The sequence below is a fragment of the Tetrao urogallus genome, assembly GCF_951394365.1.
Source record: "Tetrao urogallus genome assembly, chromosome: 6".
In the NCBI taxonomy this organism is placed as follows: Eukaryota; Metazoa; Chordata; class Aves; order Galliformes; family Phasianidae; genus Tetrao; species Tetrao urogallus.
In genome coordinates, this window is record NC_136819.1 from 22,332,141 (window position 1) to 22,354,855 (window position 22,715).

Below are 22,715 nucleotides of genomic sequence, written 5' to 3' on the forward strand. Positions count from 1 at the left end.
GAAAAAGATAAAAGGGTGAGGGTGGGTTTGGTGTGCCAGAAGGAGCTCTCCCTTATGTGATGGTGGCTCATATTCTGTCTGCAGCTTCTTCAAGCCACCCTCTGGAGGTTTCCATGCATGCTGAAGCCAGCTTGGATGGTTGCATGGCATGTTCTGAAAACATGCTGACCCCCAAATGTGGAACCAATGTGGGGCCCATCCGGTGGTGCAGTGGGCGTGTGGCTCAGCTGCTGGCAGTACCCAAAGTACTTTGCAGCAGGGCAATTGGCTGAGACTGTTTGCATCATCCATGTTTCCAAAGGGCAGCCATCCCCGCTCGTTGTTCAGAAATGTAGTTCCATAGTGACAGAGGAAGGACGTAAAATAAGTGGGATTAATGCAAAACAGAAAGGCTATGAATATTCATTAAATGCTTTATACTGTACTAGTTTCAGCCACCTCAAAACTCTTTGTTCGCTTCCTGCCGACAGCAAACTATAGACTTCTACTCACAGAAGTCTTCATGGGAGGCAGTTTTCAAAGGCAGGTTCACAAATGTTTGTGGGAAACAGATGTTAAATACACCCGCTCCAGAGATCCTGCTGAAATTCTGGCATGTTTGCACCACAAGGGAGCAGAAAGAGGGCCAAGCACCTTATTGATCATTTTGGAATATCTGCGAGTTCTCCCATATGATCTGAGGAGGCTGAATTATTTGCTTACAATACCTACAATCCCAGGTGCATGCCGGGCACTAGTGGCCCAAGGCGCTGATGGAGGATAGGGGCTGCCCTGCCTGCAGGTCTGGTAGTGGCAGTGGGGCAGGTGGAGGAGCAGCCAAGGGGCTGCAAGGGCAGGCACCACTGCAGCTTTTCTGTTCATCTCTCATTGCTCCCAGACAGTGAGAGAAAACTGTTTGCTCAGCTTTGTGCAGGAGGTGGCTGGGGAAGCACCCGGCATCTCTGACCATTGCTCCTCATGAGCCTCCTGGAAACACATCCCATCTCCCTTCCTCTGCCTTTTCCATTTTCCCAGTAAATGGGCTGTAAAGTCACAGCAGATTAAAGTTTGTCTAAACCTCCTATAAAATATTGAAAGTGCAGCTGTGATTAATCTAGTGCTGTTGTGGTATGAGGTGCATACATAACGGCACTACGGATTTACGTGTGGTCTGTGGGCATTAAAAACACCCCAAAGGTTGTTAAAGAGATTCTGAGGAATCAGATCCTTGCTGGGTATTAAAAGCTCTTCATTAGTGCTAATGTACACTAAATTAAGGTGGTTAATTAAGGCGATGGTCTGTTTTAATAAGTTAGGTATTTAACATGACTGAATTTTATTGACTTCTGCAGTAATTGTGTATTTTTCTCTTCCAGGCGACAGAGAAAAATATGGGGCACATAGGCAATTAAAGACTAGAAAAGACAGTGTGCTTCAAGTCCTGAGATTTGCTAAGGTGAAGCTTGCTTATAGCTCAGCTTTTCTGCATCTCAAATGCTCTCTCTGTTTCTGTCGGGGCTGATTTGATGTAGCTGTAGTATGCAGGAATGGAATAAGAAATGCACGGCTCACCTGCTGTCAGGAGAAGTCACCTGTGAGGTGTAGCACAGCAGGTCATCCCCCTTCAGTCTCCTAGTTATAAATCTACCCTTATCTCTGTTCTATCAAGAGTAATACTCTGTTTACTGGAAGGAACCATCTGTTAGACAAGGTCTTTTAGCAGAACCCAACTACTTTTGTTTAAAAGGAGTTAGATACTGCTAGCCAGTGGTGAGCATAGAAATCCTCATGGAAGAAGGATACACTTTGAAGGCAGGCAAGCAAGCTGCACCAAATTTCCAGGCCTTCAAGCTAAGAGGCATGTTGCCATGTTGCTGAGGAAAGGATGCAGTGGAGTGAAGCCAGGCTGTGGCAGTCCTTCACCACTGGTGAACCTGAGAGCTTCTGAGACCTTTTTAATGACATATCCACTGGGACAGTCCCTGGGAATTGATTCACTGACATAGAAGAGAGCCTGGTCCATGTTTTCTAATTCCTTTAAGGGCTGTCTGGCAATGAATCTGGAGAGCTTCAGCAAATATATCTTCTATTACTTGGTTGCATTGTGTGTGAACATGGGGGTAGGTGTAAGTTAGCACCATTTGCTCCTCAAGCTGTTGGCTAATATTTTGTACAGCAGATACAGATACAGTTCTGATACAGCAGAACTGCCCAGGAGACTGGGGAGTCTCAGTCCTTGGAGGTACTCAGGACTTAACAAAATGTGACCCTGAGCACTCTGCTCAAATTTTTAGTCTTGGATTAAACTTTGACATTGGCCCAGACTGGGGGCAGCAGGTGTTTGTATTTGGTGACATCCAGTGATCATATCAAACCTACATTTTTCAGTGAGTCTGTCTTCATGATAAAGTTGAGAGTGCAATTGAAGTGAAACTACAGGTTTCAGTCCAGCGTGAAAGTGGTGCGGGAGTAGAGGAGAATGTCAGTGGTATCAAGGAGAAGCATGTAAGCAGTTTTTGGGAGAGTGGTTGAGCAGCTGCCTTTAGATATGTGAAGTTCAAGGTATAGCTTCAAGGCGTGCAAAAATGAATGCCAGAAGGAAGGAAACAAATGGTGGCTGGAGAACAAAAAATTGCATTGCCTTGAAAACCTGGACTGTATTCCTAACTGATGAGAACAGCTGGGGTTTGTTTCATGGCCATGCTGCTGGGGTGTTTTAGACTCCTCATCATTTTCCAAGATAAAATTTGTATTAGGGGGAAATTGTTGAATAAGCTGCCTAAGAGAAAGTGGAACATTTATAGCTACATTTCAGACAAAAACAAATGCGTCTCGTATGTCTCACAGATCTGAGATGGGACAAGCCAGGGAAAGCATCTGTCAGCCGGTGTCTTCTGCAGTTCTGACTGTTAATGTTTGCTTAGCATTAAATGTCTCTTGCAGAGGAGAACTTAATCTCTCACAAATTTGAGGCCTGTAGAAGGGGAGAGAAGATATTTTTAAAGGGTAGATTAGGATGTATGCGTTCAGATTTTATCTCACTTGTACCAGTGTGCAGCAGGAGTAACAAAAAATTTATTTGTTGTGTGTGTGGCTGAGAAGTGGGTAGGAATGCATCTCTTGGGTCAGGATTGCCCTTTCGTGTCAGTTATTTTCTTGCAGCTTGTGATTAGTGACTTCATGTAAAATGGTCTAATAATTACATCAGTTGCAAGGAATATTATTTGCATTTTGCTTGAGTTTGTTTGTAAATAATGTTAGTTATAGACTATTCCAAGTCTAAAGCACTATGCATATGTGAACAAGACGGTAATATATTTCAGGTTTGTTGGAGTGCTTCCACTCTTACTTGAAATGGTTTTAAGTCTTGTGTAAGAAATCAGATCATGCTTTTGGTTAATGTCCCCTGTTACCCAGATGGTGAGTATTCATGTGCTGTTTGGGGACCCGTGTGCCCAGACAGGGTGCATTGTGCTGCTCTGTGCAGGTGTCCCCAGGCTGTAGGTATTGAGGCAGTCACTTAAGGTTGTATTTATTTGTTGCTCTGCTGTGTGAAGCCTGGTAATTTTTGAAATTACAAATCTGAGCCCAGCAACAGCACTGGTAAAAATTTATGACTCAAACAAGGGAGCCCTCACTAGTCAAAGCCAAGTGAGTATTTGTTTCTAATGCTCCCATATGACTGTGACTGCATGACCACACCAGCACTGGCAGTCATGTTCTCAAGACCTGATTGCTGAACATGTTTAGTCTCCTTTCCTAGTTCATACCTACAAACATTTTAACATACCCAGTGTGGAGAGGAGCAATGCAAGAAATGGTAGCTTGTCTTTGAAAAGACACATGAATCAGAGCTGTTCCAAGGGAGCTCATCTTACAGAGGAAGCAGACCCAGACATGGATAGTGAATCAAGGCAGGAATGTGATTTATCAACCCTGCAAAGTGGCAGGACAGGGTAAGACTCAGGAATTGCTGTTATCTAGTGTGGTGTCTCTGCAGTGAGATGAGTGTGCGTGACACAAAGTAACACAATACAGCTGAATTAGTTTCCTATTTATCTTTTTTTTTGCTTTTTGTGCCTATGATATAGATTAAATGTGAGCACTCAAGGCAGCAGGACTTAGAAGTTTCTCTGATAATTTTCAGGCTGTGGCTGCTAGAGTGAGGTTTAGCTCTCCTTGTTTCACTGGAGCATAACCTTTGTGTGATGATGGGGACATTTGGGTGTTACTAATTCTGGGGCTCTTGAAGTATCCGTATCTTCTCTTCTTTCTGGAATAATGGCAGATGTGGCTTTAAACCCTCAGGAAGATGTGGGCATCTATTCCAGGCCCAACTAAGAGCTCTGTGCCCCACTTCATCTCCTGCATTCACTATAGCTAGACTATGAGTCTTTCTGGGTAGAAGAGTTAGATGTAGGAGGTATAAGGAAATAAATGTTGAAGAGGAAAATATTGCCTTGGTTCTCAGGTTCCAATTCGTGTTCTTCCAGAAATAAGGTGGATTGTAGAACTGTCTTTTTGGATGTACTGAGGATTCCTCTCACAAAGGGGCTCCATGAACAGCCCCAGGCCAGCAAAGGCACACTGTAGTGCTGCCCAGGAAAGCTCAGGTGCTGTGGAGGAGCAGTTATACATGTGCTTCATACTCTACAGCGGCTTCTGAATTGCTCTCTATCTGTTTTGCCACTGGGAAGGAACTGCGTTGATTTTTAAACCAAGAAAAAGAAGTCAAGCAAACACACACAATGTGAATCTGACTGTTTACCTCAGCATCCTCTTGCTGGGAGACTTGAGGTTTTCTCACCCCTCTGGTTAAAGAAGAGCAGTTTCCATGGCCATAGAGGGAAGGACAGCACTCCAAAGTTTCTGTGGCTTAACAATAACAACAAAGGAGAGAGAGTGGTGAGGTGCTGGAACAGGCTGCCCAGAGAGGTTGTGGAAGCCCCATCCCTGGAGGTGTTTCAAAGCCAGATTGGATGGGGCCCTGGGCAGCCTGGTCTAGTATTAAATGGGGAGGTTGGTGGCCCTGCCTGTGGCAGGGGGGTTGGAGATTCATGATCCTTGAGGTCCCTTCCAACCCAGGCCATTCTGTGATTCTGTGAGTGAAGGAAACAGTTTTATTTCTGTTCTGGTGAAAATCTTGTGTAATTTCTGTTGTTTTTTTTTTTTTCCTTTCAATTGGATTGTAGAGTGCTTCATTAGCAGCATATAATCGAATGTGGGTACATGTCTACTTTGGGAATGACATTCTCTGTAGTGTAAGGGGAGGAGATGGGCTAAGAAGCACATGAGCTTTGGGCGGGCTTCTCCAGAGAGCTTATCAAAATTATGCTTCTGTTTGCATATGTATGCTTCCTTCTGTACAAGGTGCAGTGACTTCATTAACTTCTGTTTCAGTGAAAATTTTACTATTTTATGAATTCGTTTGTACTTGTAGGGTGATGGGAGGTGAAATTACTTTTTGGAAGATGCAGCCACTTCATTAAACAGCAAATTTTTGGGGACAGGAACTTTCTTCCAATGCAACTTCACCTGGTCAAGCGTAGTAGCTGCTCTTCCGATACAAATGCTGTCCTAAGCCCTTTATGGTCTGAATTAGACCATATCGAGATTCAAAATGGACATTTTTTTTCCTGTGATTAAAAGCTTGCCAGCTTTGATCCACAGGCTCTGCCTCAAAAGACTTGTGCAGGATGCAGTTTGAATAACAGGACTTCAGCAGCCCCCTAACATGTCACATTGCATGACAAGCAGGTGGTGTGCCCCAGTGTGTGGAACTGAGCTGAGGATGGCCTCCTCAAGCCCTCTTTGTTTCACACACCACAGTCATTCTCAATGTCTGAGCATTTTCCTGAAAGTATTCTCCTCGTTCACGTGGCTTCATTCCGTAAGGGAGGCTTGTATGGAGCCAGCTGTCCAAGATGCATGTTTGACTAGCCGATGGACACAGCTTCTGGCTCCTTTGTCAGTACAGCTTTCTTCCTTGATTTGAAGTATCCAGGTGTGTTCAGTGTTTCTTCAACTTGACAGACCTCAGGGACTAGAAAAAAATAAAATAAAATTAGCCATCATTTGCAGACTTTTTTTTTCCCCCAGCATTTCACCCTGCAAGCAATGCCAAAGCTTTCTTTCAACCTTTCTATTTGCATTCCCCTCTACACCTGGAAGAATGCAAAGGGAATTAGCAGTGATCATTATCTCTTATTAGCCTGAGCTTTGGTACTCTGTTCAGGTAAAAAATGAGCACTTCTGTATAATGAACTCCACAGGGTCTGGAGGGAATAGACATGGAAATAAGGCTGTGTCATTCAAATAAAATTGAGTGTGCTAAAATAGTTTTGGTGTTCTGCAGGAAGAGTTGGATCAAGTGGCCTGAAGACCATGGAGGGAGACTGTCTGAGCTGCATGAAGTACCTGATGTTTCTTTTCAATTTTTTTATATTTGTAAGTATTTGGAATCTCTTGATTCTTTCTTTTTCCAGCAGCCAACAGAATAGGCTGTAATTCAGTGAAGTTACCACAAAAGATCCCTCAGCTTTGCGCTAGCAATCACCAAGGATATTAATTTATGGCATCTGAAGGTATTAAGACATTGAGTAAGGCAGCCCAGTGGCCACTGCTGTCTGCATTAAGGTTGTCCTTGACAAGAAAGACAAAGTAGGAAAGCTGTAACTTATATTCATGGTCTGTCCTTGAATGGCAGAAGAAATTGTTTTCTAGTCCTGGGTGCCCTGCTGAGGTTTTTGCTGGCAAGCAGAGATTTTTCTACCACATTCCTGGTGACCCATGTTGCTCCTGTCTTTGAAGGGAGGGGTAGGAGCACCCAGCCATCCTGCCCCAACTGGGGCAAGGCACCCCTGTGGTGGAGAGGGTTCCCCTGTGCCTCTTCACTGGGCACACACCCCTGCAGGTGTGGCAGAGACTCAAGACTCAGTCTTTCAAGCATTGGGCAGAGAATCAAAAGTTGGTAGAGTGAAGTGTTAAGAAAGAAAAGATGCTTTCGCTGCTAATGTTTCATTGAGTGAGCAAGAAACGCTGAGAGCAGCATAACAGCATGTCAGCAGTCACCTGCTCAGCAGAGAATGTTTGCCACAGAAACAGATTTTCCAAAACACCTTTGATTAAAAGATACTGATGAAACCAGCATTCCTGCAGCAGCTGTTAATGTTGACCTGTCTCCTCCTTTCCCCCTCTTTCCTCTCATTGTGCTGTGACAGCTGGGAGGAGCATGCCTGCTAGGAGTTGGGATCTGGGTCATCGTGGATCCAACAGGTTTTCGAGAGATCGTGGCTGCCAACCCTCTGCTCTTCACAGGAGCATACATCATGCTGGCTATGGGAGCAATGCTCTTTCTGCTGGGTTTCCTTGGCTGCTGCGGTGCCATCCGTGAGAACAAATGTCTCCTACTTTTTGTAAGTGTCCTTGCACTTTATTAGCCTTTTGGTGCTCCCCAAGAATGGGGTGACTCTTAATCTAGATAAGTGATGCTGCAATTAGTGCATGAATGGGTGTCTATTTTTGCAGCCATTGTTCCCTTAGATATTAAGTACACTTAGAACACTTTTACACACAGCTGGAAGTACAGAGAATTTGCTTCCTTCCTGAACCAGGCTTGAGTCTTGTGAGTCTGAATCTGGGGTTGTATTTTAACTTTGTCAAGCTTTGTCTCAAAAACATATAGAAAGTGATCAAAACCTGGATACTTTTCATATTAAAACCATTAGCTCCACCTGTAGATTCATTTCTTACTGGTTCACAACAGAGCAGAGAGAACATATAGAGTGAAGCATCTGTGTAATGAGGCCCCACAGCAAAAGTGCCCAGCTCTGAACTTGGATGATGTCCTTGTGTTTCAGCTCTCAATAGGTAGTTGATCCTTCATGCAACCTGGTCTGCTCCTGAAATGAACAGGTTTGTTCTTTTCAGGCAATTTTCCACCCAAGGAGTTAAATTTCATTCCTTCTAGTCATTAGATAACGCTTAAAATCAGTTTTTCTGACCCCTGCCCTAAGTTCTGATACTGCAGGGTTTCCAGCCATTATCTATTTGCAGACAACATTATCAGTTATGTGTTAAAACACAAAGCTCAGTGGTTTTGTCAAATGTGGCCTTTTGTTTCTTGCTCAGGATCTGCAAGTTTGTTTTTATTTATTTTTGTGTAAATGTTGATCTTACACTATTCTGTTATGATTCTGTCTTGCACAGCTGCTTCACAGTAAAAAAGAGGTTTGTATCTTAGCAGAACAGGAAAGTCCACTTTCTTAAAAACAAAGCTATTTTTTTTCCTAGAGTTCAGCCTGGCTCCACTGAAGTGAATTCTCTGTAGCACTTGGCTTGCCCACCCCTAGACTTTATAACCAGCATGTGAGAGCCCCTCTCTGGATAGGATCGCTAGTGAATCATCTGAGAAGTAAATCAGAAAACTCAATATATCACCTGTCAAGTCAGGAAAACCTGCCAAAAGGAGCCTCCCAAAATGTGAAGAATCGGGTCCAGTGAGCCTGAGTTTACTCAGAGCCTAACATAATCAGATTAAGAAACTAAAAGTTATATTTGATGAAAAGTATTGGTTACAAGTGAATGTGAGAGAGAGATTTTGAGTTTGGACTACATAAGCAGCATACAGATAGAGGACACAGCTGGAAGAGGGGACTTCTGTGCTGTACTTTCCTGACATAGCATCACTGAGGTCAATAGTTATTTGAATATTCCTCCCAGTGTTTTATTTTTGCTCCAGTGCATTCAAACTTGTGGCTATTATTTCTAACTCATAGAAATTGTTCTGAGCCCTGCTGCTTTATTTATTTAGTTTTGTTATTATTTTATTATATACTTGGAATCTGAGACTTCAATGGGCATGAGATAATACCTGGAACTAGCAGGAACTCTGAAAGTAATCACTGGATGAGGAATTAGCATTCCGGCTTCTGACGTCAAAGTCAGCTCTCATAACCTGTCATCCGGTGTCCAACAGCGGCAAAGCACTTGCACAGTGATCTGTGCTGATGCCAAGTGAGAAGAGATATTTTACTAATTTCTGTTTTTTGGGAGGCCAGACCAGCTGACATTAAAATACACAAAAGATCTGTGCAACCAGAAGTCTAATGGGAGTGTTTTAGACATAGAAAGGGCAAACCATTCATGAGCGAATGCCAGTGAGACTGGGAGCTCGCTTGCAGAACTGAGAACGTTTGGCTTTAGAGGTGGTACTTAGGGAGAAGTTGCCTGATCAAATCAAGTCTTCTTGCAAAGCTGTTAAAGAATTCATGAGCCAGGGCTGCTTGAGTGAGATTTCACAGTGATGCATAATACATATGTGAAGCTTTCGGTTCAAATATAAATAAAGGATAGAAGGGACAAGACAGATGCACACATACATGTTCTCTAGGTTCTGACTTCTGTATTTACAGTGTCTTTTATTTTACATTAAGCTGTCTTTTGGAAAGAAAGAACAACGACCCACACTCACCACCACCAACAACAAAAAATCCTTGTGAAACCCAGCATGCTGCATTAAGCACAAGGCTGTGAAATGTTTCTAGATTTTCCAGCATTTGGATGTGGCTCACAAAATACAACAAAGGTGGGCCTGAAAATTCAGGATTGGCTTTATTCTGGGTTGTCCTAAAGACACTATGGCTGTAAAAGAACACTATAGAAATCAGAATCCAGAGTGCTACTGAGTGTACAAAACAAAATGTGTGCAAATGTTTTTATTTTGCCACAGGAGACTGAATTCAGGTTTGCAAAAGAAGTCTGTGTTAGCTTGATTTGGCTTAGCTGTGAGGGTAGATGTCCTTTTTTGCACTCTTATAATACAGATACTGCAGCCTCTACAGCTTTCCAACATGAAAACACAAGTCCTTTGCGTTTAAAGGCAATGACTGCTCATTCTGCAACAACTGAAGCTGGAACAGTAGGTGTGTTGTAGGAAAGAAATGTGAAACATTGACTTGTGGAAGCCTGTGACAATTGTGGAGCTGTCACCAAGACAGGATTTTTATCCACAACAGGAGACCCCATTTCTAAGGATGATGTTCAGACCCTGACATTGGATGAGTACGGTGCCTTCACACAAGTGCCCAGACTCAGGCATGGGCTTGTATGTGAAGTTGCTGTGTCCCATACACTGCGTTGACCAGTTGGCTGTCCAGAGTGCTCGTATTTCAGTAATTGCTTAATTTAATTCTGTGAGGCAAGACATAATAAGCAGATGCTGTGTTGCCTTAAAATGCAGAATGAGAGCAAGTTCTAAAACACGGATGATCCATCTCTTTTTTTCTCATCACCTCCAATGTCTGCTTCTGTGTTTTCTACAGTAACTATTTTTCAAATCTGTAATGCACAATGTAAGTGTGTATCAGTTTGGGAATGATAATGAACCTTATCAGAGGTAATCTGGAGATGGCTGCTTATACTTCTGCACAGACCTGAGCTGGAGCTCGTATGAACTGTATCTTCCAGCAATCAGTAAATGAAATGCAATTAGCAAGGTGATGAGATTAATCACTTGATCACCACCTTAGACCTCTTAGTGGCTATGCTGAGATCCCTTGATGGATGATGATGTGGATTTGCAAAGTATGGTTCATCCTCATCACTTGCTCTTTGCCCTCCTGTGGTGAAATTAAAAACAAAATAGTCTCTGAGCAGGAAAAATAGAAGCTGCATGTAAAAGTCTGGCAGTAAGAATAAATTATAGAATTAACTAGTTCAACTAGTTAACTAGTGAAGCAACAGCATTCTGTTAGCAGCCCTCTCCATGTGACTTGCCTTGTTTGTCATTTGAGCCTGGGATGCTTTTCTTTTGTTTCCATTGCAGAGACAGAAAGACAAATGGGACGAGTTAGTGCGTGCACTTTTCCGGTGGGGAAAAAATCACTTACAGCTCTAGTAATTGACACCAAAAGAACACTTTCTCATTCCAGTTTGGTAGTAGGAATTTTCTCTCCATTACCAAAGTACACAGTGCATGGCATTCCACACGTTGTTTATAAATCATTGCTTGGGGACCTTAAATAGCAATTCTGGCCCCATCTGCCTTCCTTCTGTTTCAGAAAGACCCTCAATAGCCTTTTTATGCAGAAAAAAAATCAAGATCTCTTTTGTGCTTATTTCTGCTGGTTGTTTCAATCACTTGTACCGTGTGTTTGTTACCTTCCATATGAAGCAGTCTTACTGGGTTCCCTATTCACATGGTACCAAAACCCAAAGTCATTTCCAAACTGCCACTCAGACTGCTAAAATCATGTTAGCCTGTGGTCTAAATCTTGGAATCCTTACATTTCTCAATTGATAATGTCTTTGTATGACCATAGCATCATAAAAACGCCCATTTTGAGGAACTGTAAGTCTGAACTAACTTAGTGCTTTGTCTCCAGAAGTGAAAATTAGAAATGCTGTTTCAGGAGAACGTGTGAGCCTTACCACTTTCTGCTCTGTTCCCCTCAGTGTTCCTCTGCATCAGCAATTGCTGTTTGAAGGATGCTAGAGAACACATCCCTGCCAGTTTCTTGTAGTGTTTGTTGTGGACTGAAGTGAGGCATCAGTGTAACTTAGGATCAGTCCTAAAGACAGAGTGAAACGTGAGCTCTCTCTTTTCTTCTCCTGGGAGATTTGTTCCCTTCAACACTGTTTTCTTCTCCAAACTGTACTTCAAGTTGTGGATCAGCTTTCTGTGCTGCCTTTGGGGCCCCCACATTTGGCTGTGGCTTTTCTCAGTGTGGTTTCTCAGGGGTACCATATCAGCATGCAGTTATATTGTTTCATAGCAGCTGAGTAACTAAGGTACCCCGTGCAACCCCATTGTGTGAAAGGGGGTACTTCTAACCAAGGCTAATTTTGCCTTGAGATAAACTCTAAAAAGATTCCATTTTTTATCCCAGGTATTTCAGTGTATGTCCCACTACCTTTTTCCAAACACAAAATGAGCCGTGGTTATATTACAGTGAAGTTGTTTATGACTGTGATGAGCAAAGATGTACATATATATGTGTATGCATGGTATGGGTTACCTACATCATTTCCCCTCGCTGTGTCAGGACAGTTCAGTCCTATATGAGCATCTACACAACTGTATAACATTTTCCATCAAACTAGGCTTTACTGTTTTAACTTGGTGCCGATTCATCAGGGGACACTAGTGGCCACTTTACACATTAGAACATGGCAGAACATGCTGTGAGCTCCCATGTCCTGTGGCAGGGTCAGAGGATGGCTGTGACTGCCCCAGGTTATTGTCATAGGTTTTTTTTTTTTCATTATTTTTTCCATCTCTGTGGTAAAACTTGTAAAGCTTGTGTTCCTACTGCCTATTGTATTCTCGTAATGAAATGTCTCTGTTTCTCTCCCCTCTCCCCCCCCCCCCCCCCCCCATTTTCTTTCTTCTAGTTCTTCATGTTTATTTTGTTAATCTTCCTGGCGGAGCTTTCAGCTGCAATTCTGGCTTTTATCTTCAGAGAAAATGTAAGTATCCTATGGTGGGCAGGCTCTGAGCCCTAGTGGGATTGTACCCAGCTGGAGGATGGCATTAGTGCCTGATTCATTTTACTGTAACTGTTTCAAATACCAACAAACCTGCTTCCTTACTACTTACAGTCTGCAGAACTGCCAGCAATGCTAGTTAGGCTGGTATGTGCAAGGTGGATGCTTTATGTACGAGGGATATATATGTTGTGGGGCTACTTAAATCCTGAAGACTTTAGTCTTCTCGATTCTTTCACAGCCAAACCAGCTGCACATTCCATCAGGGGAAAGTTTTGCAATAATGCCACACTAAGGTTAAAAGCAACTATTTTCTTTTTGCAATATAGCATGTGTTTAGTATTAATATTAATAGTGAAACCTCCTGTTTCCCCAGCAGAACCAATGCTTCCTCTGTCTGCAGTGCAGAAACTCTCTTGGGCATTGTCTAATATTTCTTCTTGAATTTTCATGTTCTGATAGTTGCCAGATTCCTTTCAATTCTGCCTGCAAGATATGCCTCCCCTCCTGCTCTGACTGAGTCTCCCCTGGCCCTTCTGGAGTCCATTCAGAGTTCTTTTTCATGTAGCCTTGCTCACAGATTTCGAGTCCTTCTCTGCACAGCTTCATATGATGTAGCCTTTTTCTACACTGCTGCTGAGCATGTTATTAAGTGCCCATCATCCCTCTCCTATGTTAGCAGTAAGCTTGGTCTCATGTTTCTCAAACATGCAAGAGTTTGTGGCTTTTGACCAAAAACAGGACAACACGCACACAGAGGAGCTGGGCTGAACAAGGCTCATCCTTCTCAAGGCAGCTCACTTCTGAAATGTGACTGTGAGTGACGGCTGTGAAAAGACATCAGCTAGTAACAGTGGTCACTGGTGACTGTTAGTTTTTATTTTGTTTGTTTGGTGCCTGCCACTAGTTAGGGAGCTTTTAGCACCTTACCCATGCTGATCATCACAGAAATGTAACGTGAGCAAAGGAGGACTTTGTAAAACAGTGATAACAGTGATAACATTTTATTGAGCCAAGATACACTTCTAGTTTTTTCATATAAAGAGATTTTGATAAGCAAAGAATTAAGAATTATGAAGCTCACAATGAAGTGGTGTGCTGTTGTGTGGTGAGATAGTCTGGGAAAAGGTGGCAGGAGGAATTTTTCCCCTCTTCTTCCCTCCCCCCCCGCCCCTTATTTCCTTCTTTTTTTTTGCCCTTTTTGTTCCCAAAAGTCAGTGGTCTTTTGTCTTTGCCTCGGATTTGAAGAGTTGGGAAAGAGTAGCACTTGGTACACAGTGTGGGAACTCCATTACAGCTCAGGCTTTGAGGTTGTGCCTTTGTGGGAGTAGCTACAGCGCTGTAAGTAGATTTCAGCACGGGAGGTCTGGTGTGCTCTGGTCATTACAGCTCTGCTGTTAGGAGGTTTTAGGGGATTCCTCTGTTACAGCACGAGCAGCAGACCGCACACAGAGGAAGTCTGTGTGCAGCACTGCCCTGCAGACCCAGGTACAGTGTTTGTGGAGGAGATATAAGCGATCCCAGTGAGTGACGTGTGGGGAACTTAGAGCAGGCGTGAGAAACTGGACAGGCACAATTCTTCCTGTATGTGGAGTGGCTGTGCCTTCTTCCCTCAGCCACAAGGATCCTGAAAAGCCTTGTGTTCTTCCAGTACCATGGTGACCATGGGATATGTGACAATGTGATGCTCACAGATAAGGTCACAGTGGTTATTCTAGACTTATGTGACATCTGGTGATGCTTTGTGAGTCAAAACCTGAAGGAGAACAAAATATTTTATCTTTCCTGAGCTTATCTCCTTGTTTGCGTCACCAGCTTCCCACCCTGTCAGAATGACTGACAGGAAGGGCAGAAGAGAGAGAAATGAAGGATGTCAGAATCCCAGCAGTTGGAGATGTCTCTATTCAGAAGTTAAACTCAGTCTGAAAATTCTTGTGGTTTGTTTTCTCTTAAAGGTTTCTTCTGTACAAAGTCTTGCTTTGCTGTTGCTGTGTGTTTTGGTGATGGCTCCTCTGGCTTGGTAACTACTAAGAACTAATGTTGTTGTCATTGCTGGGTTGGTGTGAGGCTTGATGGCTGGACAGAATGTCTGTGGGGACGAAGGGTTGAACTTTCCATCCTTCCACGACCACAGAAGGTCAGGATCGGATGTGCTTTTCTCTTCCCTGTGTAATGACTTATTTTCAAAGCTTGCAGTGGTAAGTGCACATTTAGGCAACCTACATTTTCTGTAGAGCTGCCGGATGCGTTCCCATCGTGGTCATTGCACCAGTCCCTATGGCTTTGGCCACACAGGGTGTATAAAGTGAGACAAAAGGGATACGCTCTGTTTGCTTTCCAGATGATGGTTGGTGCAACTTTCTCTTGTGTAGTTTTACATGCAAACTAGCTCCCAACACTCAGAAGAGTTAAATTATTAATAGCTGTGGGAGTAAGAGGAATTAAGACACAGAAGGGAGGAAAGAGATGTTTTCTGCAGAGATTGGACATGAGAGGAAAAGTCGGTGAAGCACAGCATGGTGGCGAGGTGAGTGAAAGTGATGTTAGCAGTGATGAGCTAATATGCCATGCAAGACCTCTGGGACTCCCACATTATTGCTTTAAAGCATTCTCTGAAGAGGAAGACTGTGGTTAATCGAATGTGGGAGTACCAGAGTTTTTCTTCCTTCACAAAGAAAATTTGGGGCAGCAGAGAACCCTGTTTTTCAACAACGCTGGTTATCTCAGTCTCTATAAATAATGTGAACAACAGAGAGGCATTGCTTAGAGTCCATGGAAGAGAGATGTGACTTGCACATGGAGACCAAATCCTGAATACCAGAGGAGTGGAGGGGAAGAGCTGTGGAGGGTGCTGGACTTTTTTTCAGGCCTTCGGTGTGACAGAGCTAATGACCACACCTGAACTTTTTGTGGCTGAGATCAATTCTCCTCAAAATGTGTTTGTGCTTGAATGACTGTGTCCATCTGAGAGATTTGGTGAATTGCATTAGCAAGCAAGAAAGCACAGGGTGACAGGGACACATGAGTCCAGTGGCAGGGCTCTGAACAGGCTCAGAATGTTTGCATTTTCATCTTTAGTTTTGACACTTGAAATACAAGTTGCTTTGGTTTCTGATAGCTCTGTTTCCTCAGACATGGGGGAAAACTAAAGAAAACGCACAGTCCGTCCCTAGGTTGACATGGATAAGGTCTGTCTTACTGACTTTTGTCCCACTTTGTCAGCAGTTTACCTTTGCTGATTGATTCTTAACTTCTTTTTTTTGAACTTCACGTCCTCAGGACAAACAATTTAAGAGCAGCAAAATGGAATCAGTTATTTCCCTGGCAGACATACTTTTCTAGAGCTAGGCTTTGTTTTGGGCCAAGTCTCGTAAAAATCACACACAAACTCTGAACAATTTCCTCTGGGATTGCTGCTGTCAAAATAAAGGTTTCACTTTATATTTAAATGACTCTTTTGTTTTAGACCCAGCCAAAGGCAGCCGGCTGGGATTATTACCAACTGTAATATCAGTTTCAAAGCCTGCGCTTCAGAAACAGACAAGCATCAGAAAAATGTGCTGCTGTCTCTGCAGGAGAGGATGCTGGGTGGGTGAAGTATGCTCTGAGAGGGAAGGAAAGGAGAAGACCGAGGGCAGGTTTCAGCATCTTCAAACCTAGGGCACCAGATTCCCAAAGGAAAATGCCAGTCCTTCAGTCCTTTCTGATTCCCTGGTATTTTAATGTTGAAAAGAAAAAAAGAAAAATTAAGAACTTAAAAATCTGTCTCATAAAAGTGATTGAGGAACTTAGCGGCCCATCTAATTAAAAAGTAATGAGATCTAGCTCCCTGTGCCATTCAAGTCTTTGTGACTACCCAGTATTGATGCAGTCATTAAATTTTGCCTTTGTATCTGCAAAAGAGAAATCAATATGAAGTGGTATTCTGGCTCTTTTAAAGAATCACAGCAGCCTTATTGGCTTTCCTTGAGGTTTGTGTTATAGTTACAAAAGAAATGGTCAAGTCTGTGCTTGTGCTTTTGTGCCCACCCATACGTCTCATACATATGTATGTGTATGTATTTCACATTGTATATCAAGAACTTGAAACCAACTTGTAGCAGTTTGTGTTAGTGCATATGCAATGCTTTGTGAACAACAGGAAAGAAAAAAAAAAAGGCTCTTTCTCAGGCAGCTTAATTCCCAGTCCAGCAAATATATAACACAGAAATAATGCTATATCCAGCAGAGTCCAATCCCTTTCACCCAAGCTTTGTGCTGGTGTAGAGGTGCCTGTGTGGACCACAAATCAGAAGGTATTTTAGACAAGGGACCACACAAGTCAGGGCCTACTGGGAACATGGAGAGGGGGATGTCTTGAAGTTTTCATCCTGAAGTGATAGAGAGGGCACAAGGTTGAATCAAAGTACTCAATTTAACAGGACTTTTAAGTTTGCATGGTTATTGGTCCTCCAGAGAGCGATCCTGCATAAATGTATTTTCAAGGTGTCTAACTGTTTCAGGAGTCTCTGAGCAGAGATGTTGGTTTGTTTTTTCTATTTTACAATAGATGTAAGCAGGAGTAAATTAAATTCCATTAGTTTTTATCGTTGACCTTAGGAAAAAAAATGTTTAAATTATCTAAAATTGGAAATATAAAGAGGATTTTTTTCTTCGTGTGTGGGTGAGTTTAGATACTCCAAAGCATTGTGAGGGAAACAATCTCTTCTCTGATTTGTGAGTTGACTTGAACATTTTGCATTCGTTCCACGTGTTTTAATTCCTTTTCCTTCCAAGGAAATTTAGTGTTTGGGCTTCATTCTGCTTTCTCACACATGGAAGTAAATTCAGAGTTCCCCTGACATTAGTTGGAAGTTAAGTGGTTTGAAATGAAAGTGAGGGGAAAAATCATGTCTTGATTGCAGACTTCAGGAAGTATAGTAAGTTAAGCTACTATTTGGGCTTGGACTTCAAGATCTTTCTAAAATCTACTTTAGTCGTTTCAACTTATGAAACACTTTCAAATACTCAATATTAAAAAAAAAGAAGCAAACAATACCCATCAACCTTTAAATGTATACATTAGCTTGCAAATATAGATATAATTCGCTCCCTGATGTTTAATGAGCAGTTTTATTGAACAAGTACCAAACACCCTGGGCACAGCAATGGTTCAGCCAGTGGCTTTTCCCATGTTTCTCCTCCGAGGTCTGCATAAAAGAACAAAACCAAACCAATCAAATCAACCAATGCCCAGTATTCACAACAGGGAGGTTTGAGAAGTGCTTGAAAGAGAGATGTTGGCAGTAACCCTCTGCATTCCCACTTGTCTCCATGTGTTTCAGCTGACGAGAGAGTTTTTCACCAAGGAGCTGAAGAAGCATTACGTGAGGAACAATGACACCGATGTCTTCTCCTCCACCTGGAATTCTGTTATGATCACAGTAAGTCAGGCCATGCCGGTCCCACGCTACTGATGGTCAGCTGCCATTCATGCTGTGCTCAGCCAACACCTCCTGGCTCCTCCTGGCAGTGGTGGGAGAGAGGTGACCGTTCATTGGCAGCCAGGTTTTCCCACAACTAACTGCTCCTGTTGCTGAGAGTAACACTCACAATGACTATCACCCACTGTGGTTTGCCAGTGCTCAAGGATTTGAGCTGACTGACTATGCCCAATTCTAGAACTGGATACAGAAAGCTCTGAAGCTGCCTGTAATGGGCCAGAATCTCCATGCATTCGCCCTAGACACATCACTTTTGAGACTACTTCAAAACCATTCCCAGCCAACAGCAGCCAGAACAGGTGCTAATTAATGGCTTCTTATTACCTCCTGTGAAATGAGATTGTAGGTGACAGATGCGGCAGGAATAGCCTAACAGAATATTTTCAGTGTGTAAACAGTCACCATCAAAGTTGTGTTTGTTATTATGGATCTAAGCAGCTGGACTGAAGATCAGCTGAGTTGCTGACATTGGAATTTTTCTTATCTACTACAAGTTGTTTGTGCCTGCCTGCTGCAGAAAGTTGTGTGTGCTTGTGTTTGCATGTACACCTGTGAATTTTGTGCCTGGCACAGCCCACATCGTAGCTGTTCGGGAGTGAAGAGTAGGATGTCAGATTCTGCAAACTAAAAGTCATTTTTAATCTTTAAAGAAAAAGATGACTGCTGCCCTTCATGCTGATTCAGGACTTCAGTAAAGACATTTCCTTTTGGTGGCTGAAAGGAGACAGAGTATGACTTGAATCCTTAAAAAGGACCTGACTTGAATCCTAAAAAGAGAATTTTCTTGAATTGCCTAGCAGTGCCTTTGAGCAGAGCAGTCCTGGTCATTAGCTCTGGGGAGAACGAGCACTCAGAGCCTGGATTGCACCGCTGGCTCTTTTACAGACTTGCTGGGTGATCTCAGGCAAGTCATTCTGGATGCACTCCAAAGTCCTGTGTAGTTCATGGCAATATTCCCAATGGTACCTTAGAGTCTACTTTGTGACATCGGAACAGTGGGACTTTATAAAAAGAGGCTTTGATGAAACAGAAGCTCCAAGGTACAAGTGCAATCCGCTTCCTTGGAAACAACAGTTGTTTTGTCTCTGCTTTGACTAAAGCTTTGATCCCTGCAAAAATAGGTCTTTGGAAGATGTCTGGTATCTCCTTTGAGGCCAAAGTGTAAACTCTGTCTTTCTTTCTTCTCTCCAGTTTGCCTGCTGTGGAGTGAATGGACCAGAAGATTTTGACGCTGTCCCTCCATTCCCACACTTGTTGGAAGAGGCTATACCAGAGGCTTGTTGCCAGCGAAAGCTCCAGAGCCGAGAAGGGATGATTGTTAACAGGCAAGCCTGCCTCCGAGGCAGCGAGAAGTTTCAGAACCGGCAGGTAGGGGCAGCCAGATGGTTCCCAGCAGGGATGGCTGTGGTTGCCATGGGTTACCTACCCATGAAAGTGGCAGGTTATGCTGTTCTGACTGTAGCTGAGGATGTAACTGCACTTACACTGTTAACAACTTTTGAAGTCACGGACATGTGATACTATAAATCCCCTTTCTTTCTGTGTACCGTTAAGTCTGCTGTGCTGTATCAGCAGAAATCGATTTTCGCAGGGGTTTAAGAGGTGGAATAGAAGTTTTATGTCAAGTTTTACTGTGGCTTTAAAGGTTAGTATTGTCTGACAAGTTAACTGACAAGCCATTGCAGGTCAGTGAGGATGGGATAGAATTTGCTCTTACTGGCTGCTGCAGGAGCTCCACTTTAGTTCACAAAGGCTCCTCATCAATACTATATTCAACCAAGAGATTGAGGTTTGAACAGCCACAAAAAAATTGTGTCTATTTCCCAAGAAAGAGGTGTGTTGGAAATCTGTGTTTTTCTGCCCTTTCACAATTTAGAGTAGAAAGAGTGCATTTCTTTGGACAGGTCTCTTGACTTGGCAATTCTTCTCTATGCTAGACTGGAAAAATGCAACTCAGAGTAAATTCACTGACATTGATGCTACCAGCACCCAAGTTTCCTTACATTTTCCCCAGTACCTGAAGTTTCAGAAATTTTCTAGCAAAGATCTTGACTGTGTTTATTGCAGCCTTCGCGAGCCAGCTGAACTCTCTACTGACTTGTATGTACAAGCCTTTTCTCTCCGTGCTAACTAGCAGTCCTGTTTTCAGCACTTGATAGCAGATTGTGAAAGAGAGTAAAGGAGTTTGGAAGCAGCGGGTGAGCTGTTCCTTGTCAGACAGCTGGAAACAGTTGGCAAAGGCACGCTGGGTGAGAGATCATAGCAGACAGCGCCGTACTGCATCTGCCAGGTCTGATTGCCATGAATTGATGGGGAGAAGTGAGAGAGAAGAAAAGATGACAAACAGCAGGGAGGGGGGAAAGAAATGCATTCTGAGAAACAGGGATATAAAGCAGATTAAAATTTTTGCTTTCCTTAAGTGGTGATACTGAAGCCTCCCATTTCTATGGGAAGAGATGTTTTTCTGTGAGCCTTTGTCCTGCATTGTGGCAGTGGGAGAAACTGTGTGCACAGCAAATGTCACCAAGCACAGTGAGGCATTTATATAAAATGGGAGATGCTCCCAAAGAACTGGTGGCTGTATTCAAGCATTGCTGGAGCAAAGTCAGGCTGCTGGGACAGTCCTTGCCACATCTGTACTCAGTATTGTTTTCAGCCTGCTGAGCAGGGCATGCTGAAAGTTGGGTTAAGGCTGGAGTTCTAGCAAGCACCCAGACATCTTGTTGCTGGGCTGGATGTTTTTTTCCTGAAAATTGGGCTGACAACACAACAGGAGCAGAGCCTCATGATGACAAGAGTGCTGCTGCCCCAGTCATCTTCATTCCCTGGGTTTGTAGCATGAATGAGTCTTCTCTTTCCCTTGCTTTCTCCTGGTTGCTTCACTCCTAGTGAGCAGAGTCTGACATCAGTATGTAACTGTCATTGCCAGCTCTGCATTTCAGATATTTTCCTTTTAGGTGGAAAGAAAAAATCAGGTGATTGAGACATCCCAGATAAATGGATGGGACGTGTGTATTTTTAGTGAGCAGGAGAGGTACATTTTTCATTAGGCAAAATTCAGTCTACTTTTCTCTTTATGTATGACCTATTGTCAGAAATTTGCTAGTGGGTTGGAATTTTAGGCTGAGAAGTGAGGATTTTAGGGAGAAATAAGGCCAGGATAAGCTGGTGATTTCCTGAAACACTGAAAACTTTGCAGAGTGTCTCCATGCTCTTAAATTGTATAAGCAATAAGAAATTACGTTAAAGCCAATGGTAGCTGTGCTGCATAAATGGAAGGATTGTAGTAGTGCATGGCCCTGAATTCTTCATGACATCAATTCTCCCATATCCAGAAGAGCAGGTGTTCATCCATGCGCCTGCAGAGGGAAGGGTCAAAGAAAAGGTCCCAGTGTGTGAAATAGCTGCTGGCTGTGACTGAATTACAAGTGAAGAATCTCCTGCCTTGGCTTTAAATAAATAGCCTGTATCCCCAGTCTGCCACAGCTGCCTGTCATGTGCCCAGAGGGCCCTTTTCTTTGTGCTTAGTCTCTTCCCTTTGCAGAGGGAATGCCTCTCCATTTTGCTCCTCTCTGTCCTGCAAGAAATCACTGTTCCTCCTGCTCAGTGAGGGCTTGGGGGGCTGTGCTGAGGGAACAACTCCTTGTGTTGCTCATGTGTATCTCACTGTGTTCTGTCCCTCCTAGGGCTGCTACACTGTGATCCTGAACTCCTTTGAGACCTACGTGTATCTTGCAGGAGCCCTGGCCATCGGAGTGCTGGCCATTGAGGTACTGTTGTGTGATTATAAAAGCAGTGTTGGTGGATGTCCAGCAGTGAGACAGGGAGCTGCTCCTGCAGAGTGCTAGCAGGTTATCCACTTGTGGTTTTAATCGCCTAGAAAGAGGCGGGCACTTGGTCCCTTGCCACAAGAGGCAGGGAAATAATCTCTGTCATGAGCCTGCAGTGCCGCCTCGTGTTGGCCATGGCACAGAGTTTGCAGCCGTGGTACTTCGGCCACAGAGGCTTTGGGAACCTCACTGTGTGCCCCAGGGCATGATTCTTATTCCCATTACAGCTGCATCTCAGCAAGCTGACTCCTATGGTTAATGTGCTCAAACTCTGCCTTTGCTTTAAAAATTTCAGTTTAGAGACTGACATTGTACTGGGCTAGGGGCATCTCCATTATCATCCCACATTAGCTCTTTGGTGGTGTTCCAGTGGAACAGGGTTGCCCCAGAAAGATGTTAGTCCTGGAGAGACGCTGGGTGCTTTCCCCAGTGCCCGTATTGTGAAAAGGAGAGGGAGCTGGGCATCGCCCCAGCAGCCCCCACAAAGGCCCCCCCGCATCATTCTTCTGGAAAATGTAGCTGTTTCTTACCGTTCAACATTTTATTTCTTCCCTCTTCTTCCCCCCTTAGCTGTTTGCCATGATTTTTGCCATGTGTCTCTTCCGAGGGATCCAGTAAGAGGCACCCTGCGGACCACCACGTTCCTAACATTGGAATGATGCTTGGAAGAAAGAAGGAATATCAGACGAAACACAACCTGAAAACACACAAGAAACTTTATTTTTTTTAACAAAATGGGATAGGGGGGAAAAATGGAGGGGAAAAAAAAAAAAAAGAGGGCTGTAATATATGAATGACCAAAAGGATTGTACTTCAGGGGCTGGAACTTTGAGGTGATGTGCACTACACTGTACACCGGAGCCTTGCCCAGAGCCACCCACAGCAGCTGTGGAGCAGGAGCCCAGTGCAGCCACTTATGCTATGGACAGATGGAGCC

At 43.5% G+C, this 22,715-nt stretch overlaps 1 protein-coding gene across 1 annotated transcript; it reads left to right on the top strand.

Moving 5' to 3' along the window:
- Nucleotides 1–6,343: 6,343 nt before the first annotated feature.
- On the top strand, nucleotides 6,344–22,396 carry TSPAN18 (tetraspanin 18; the record flags this gene model as incomplete). Its single annotated transcript, XM_079536766.1, has 7 exons — nucleotides 6,344–6,426; nucleotides 7,200–7,394; nucleotides 12,373–12,447; nucleotides 17,790–17,888; nucleotides 19,140–19,316; nucleotides 21,635–21,718; nucleotides 22,349–22,396. The coding sequence occupies exons 1-7, from the start codon at nucleotides 6,364–6,366 to the stop codon at nucleotides 22,394–22,396; spliced, it is 741 nt and encodes a 246-aa protein (XP_079392892.1). The 5' UTR covers nucleotides 6,344–6,363.
- Nucleotides 22,397–22,715: the final 319 nt, after the last annotated feature.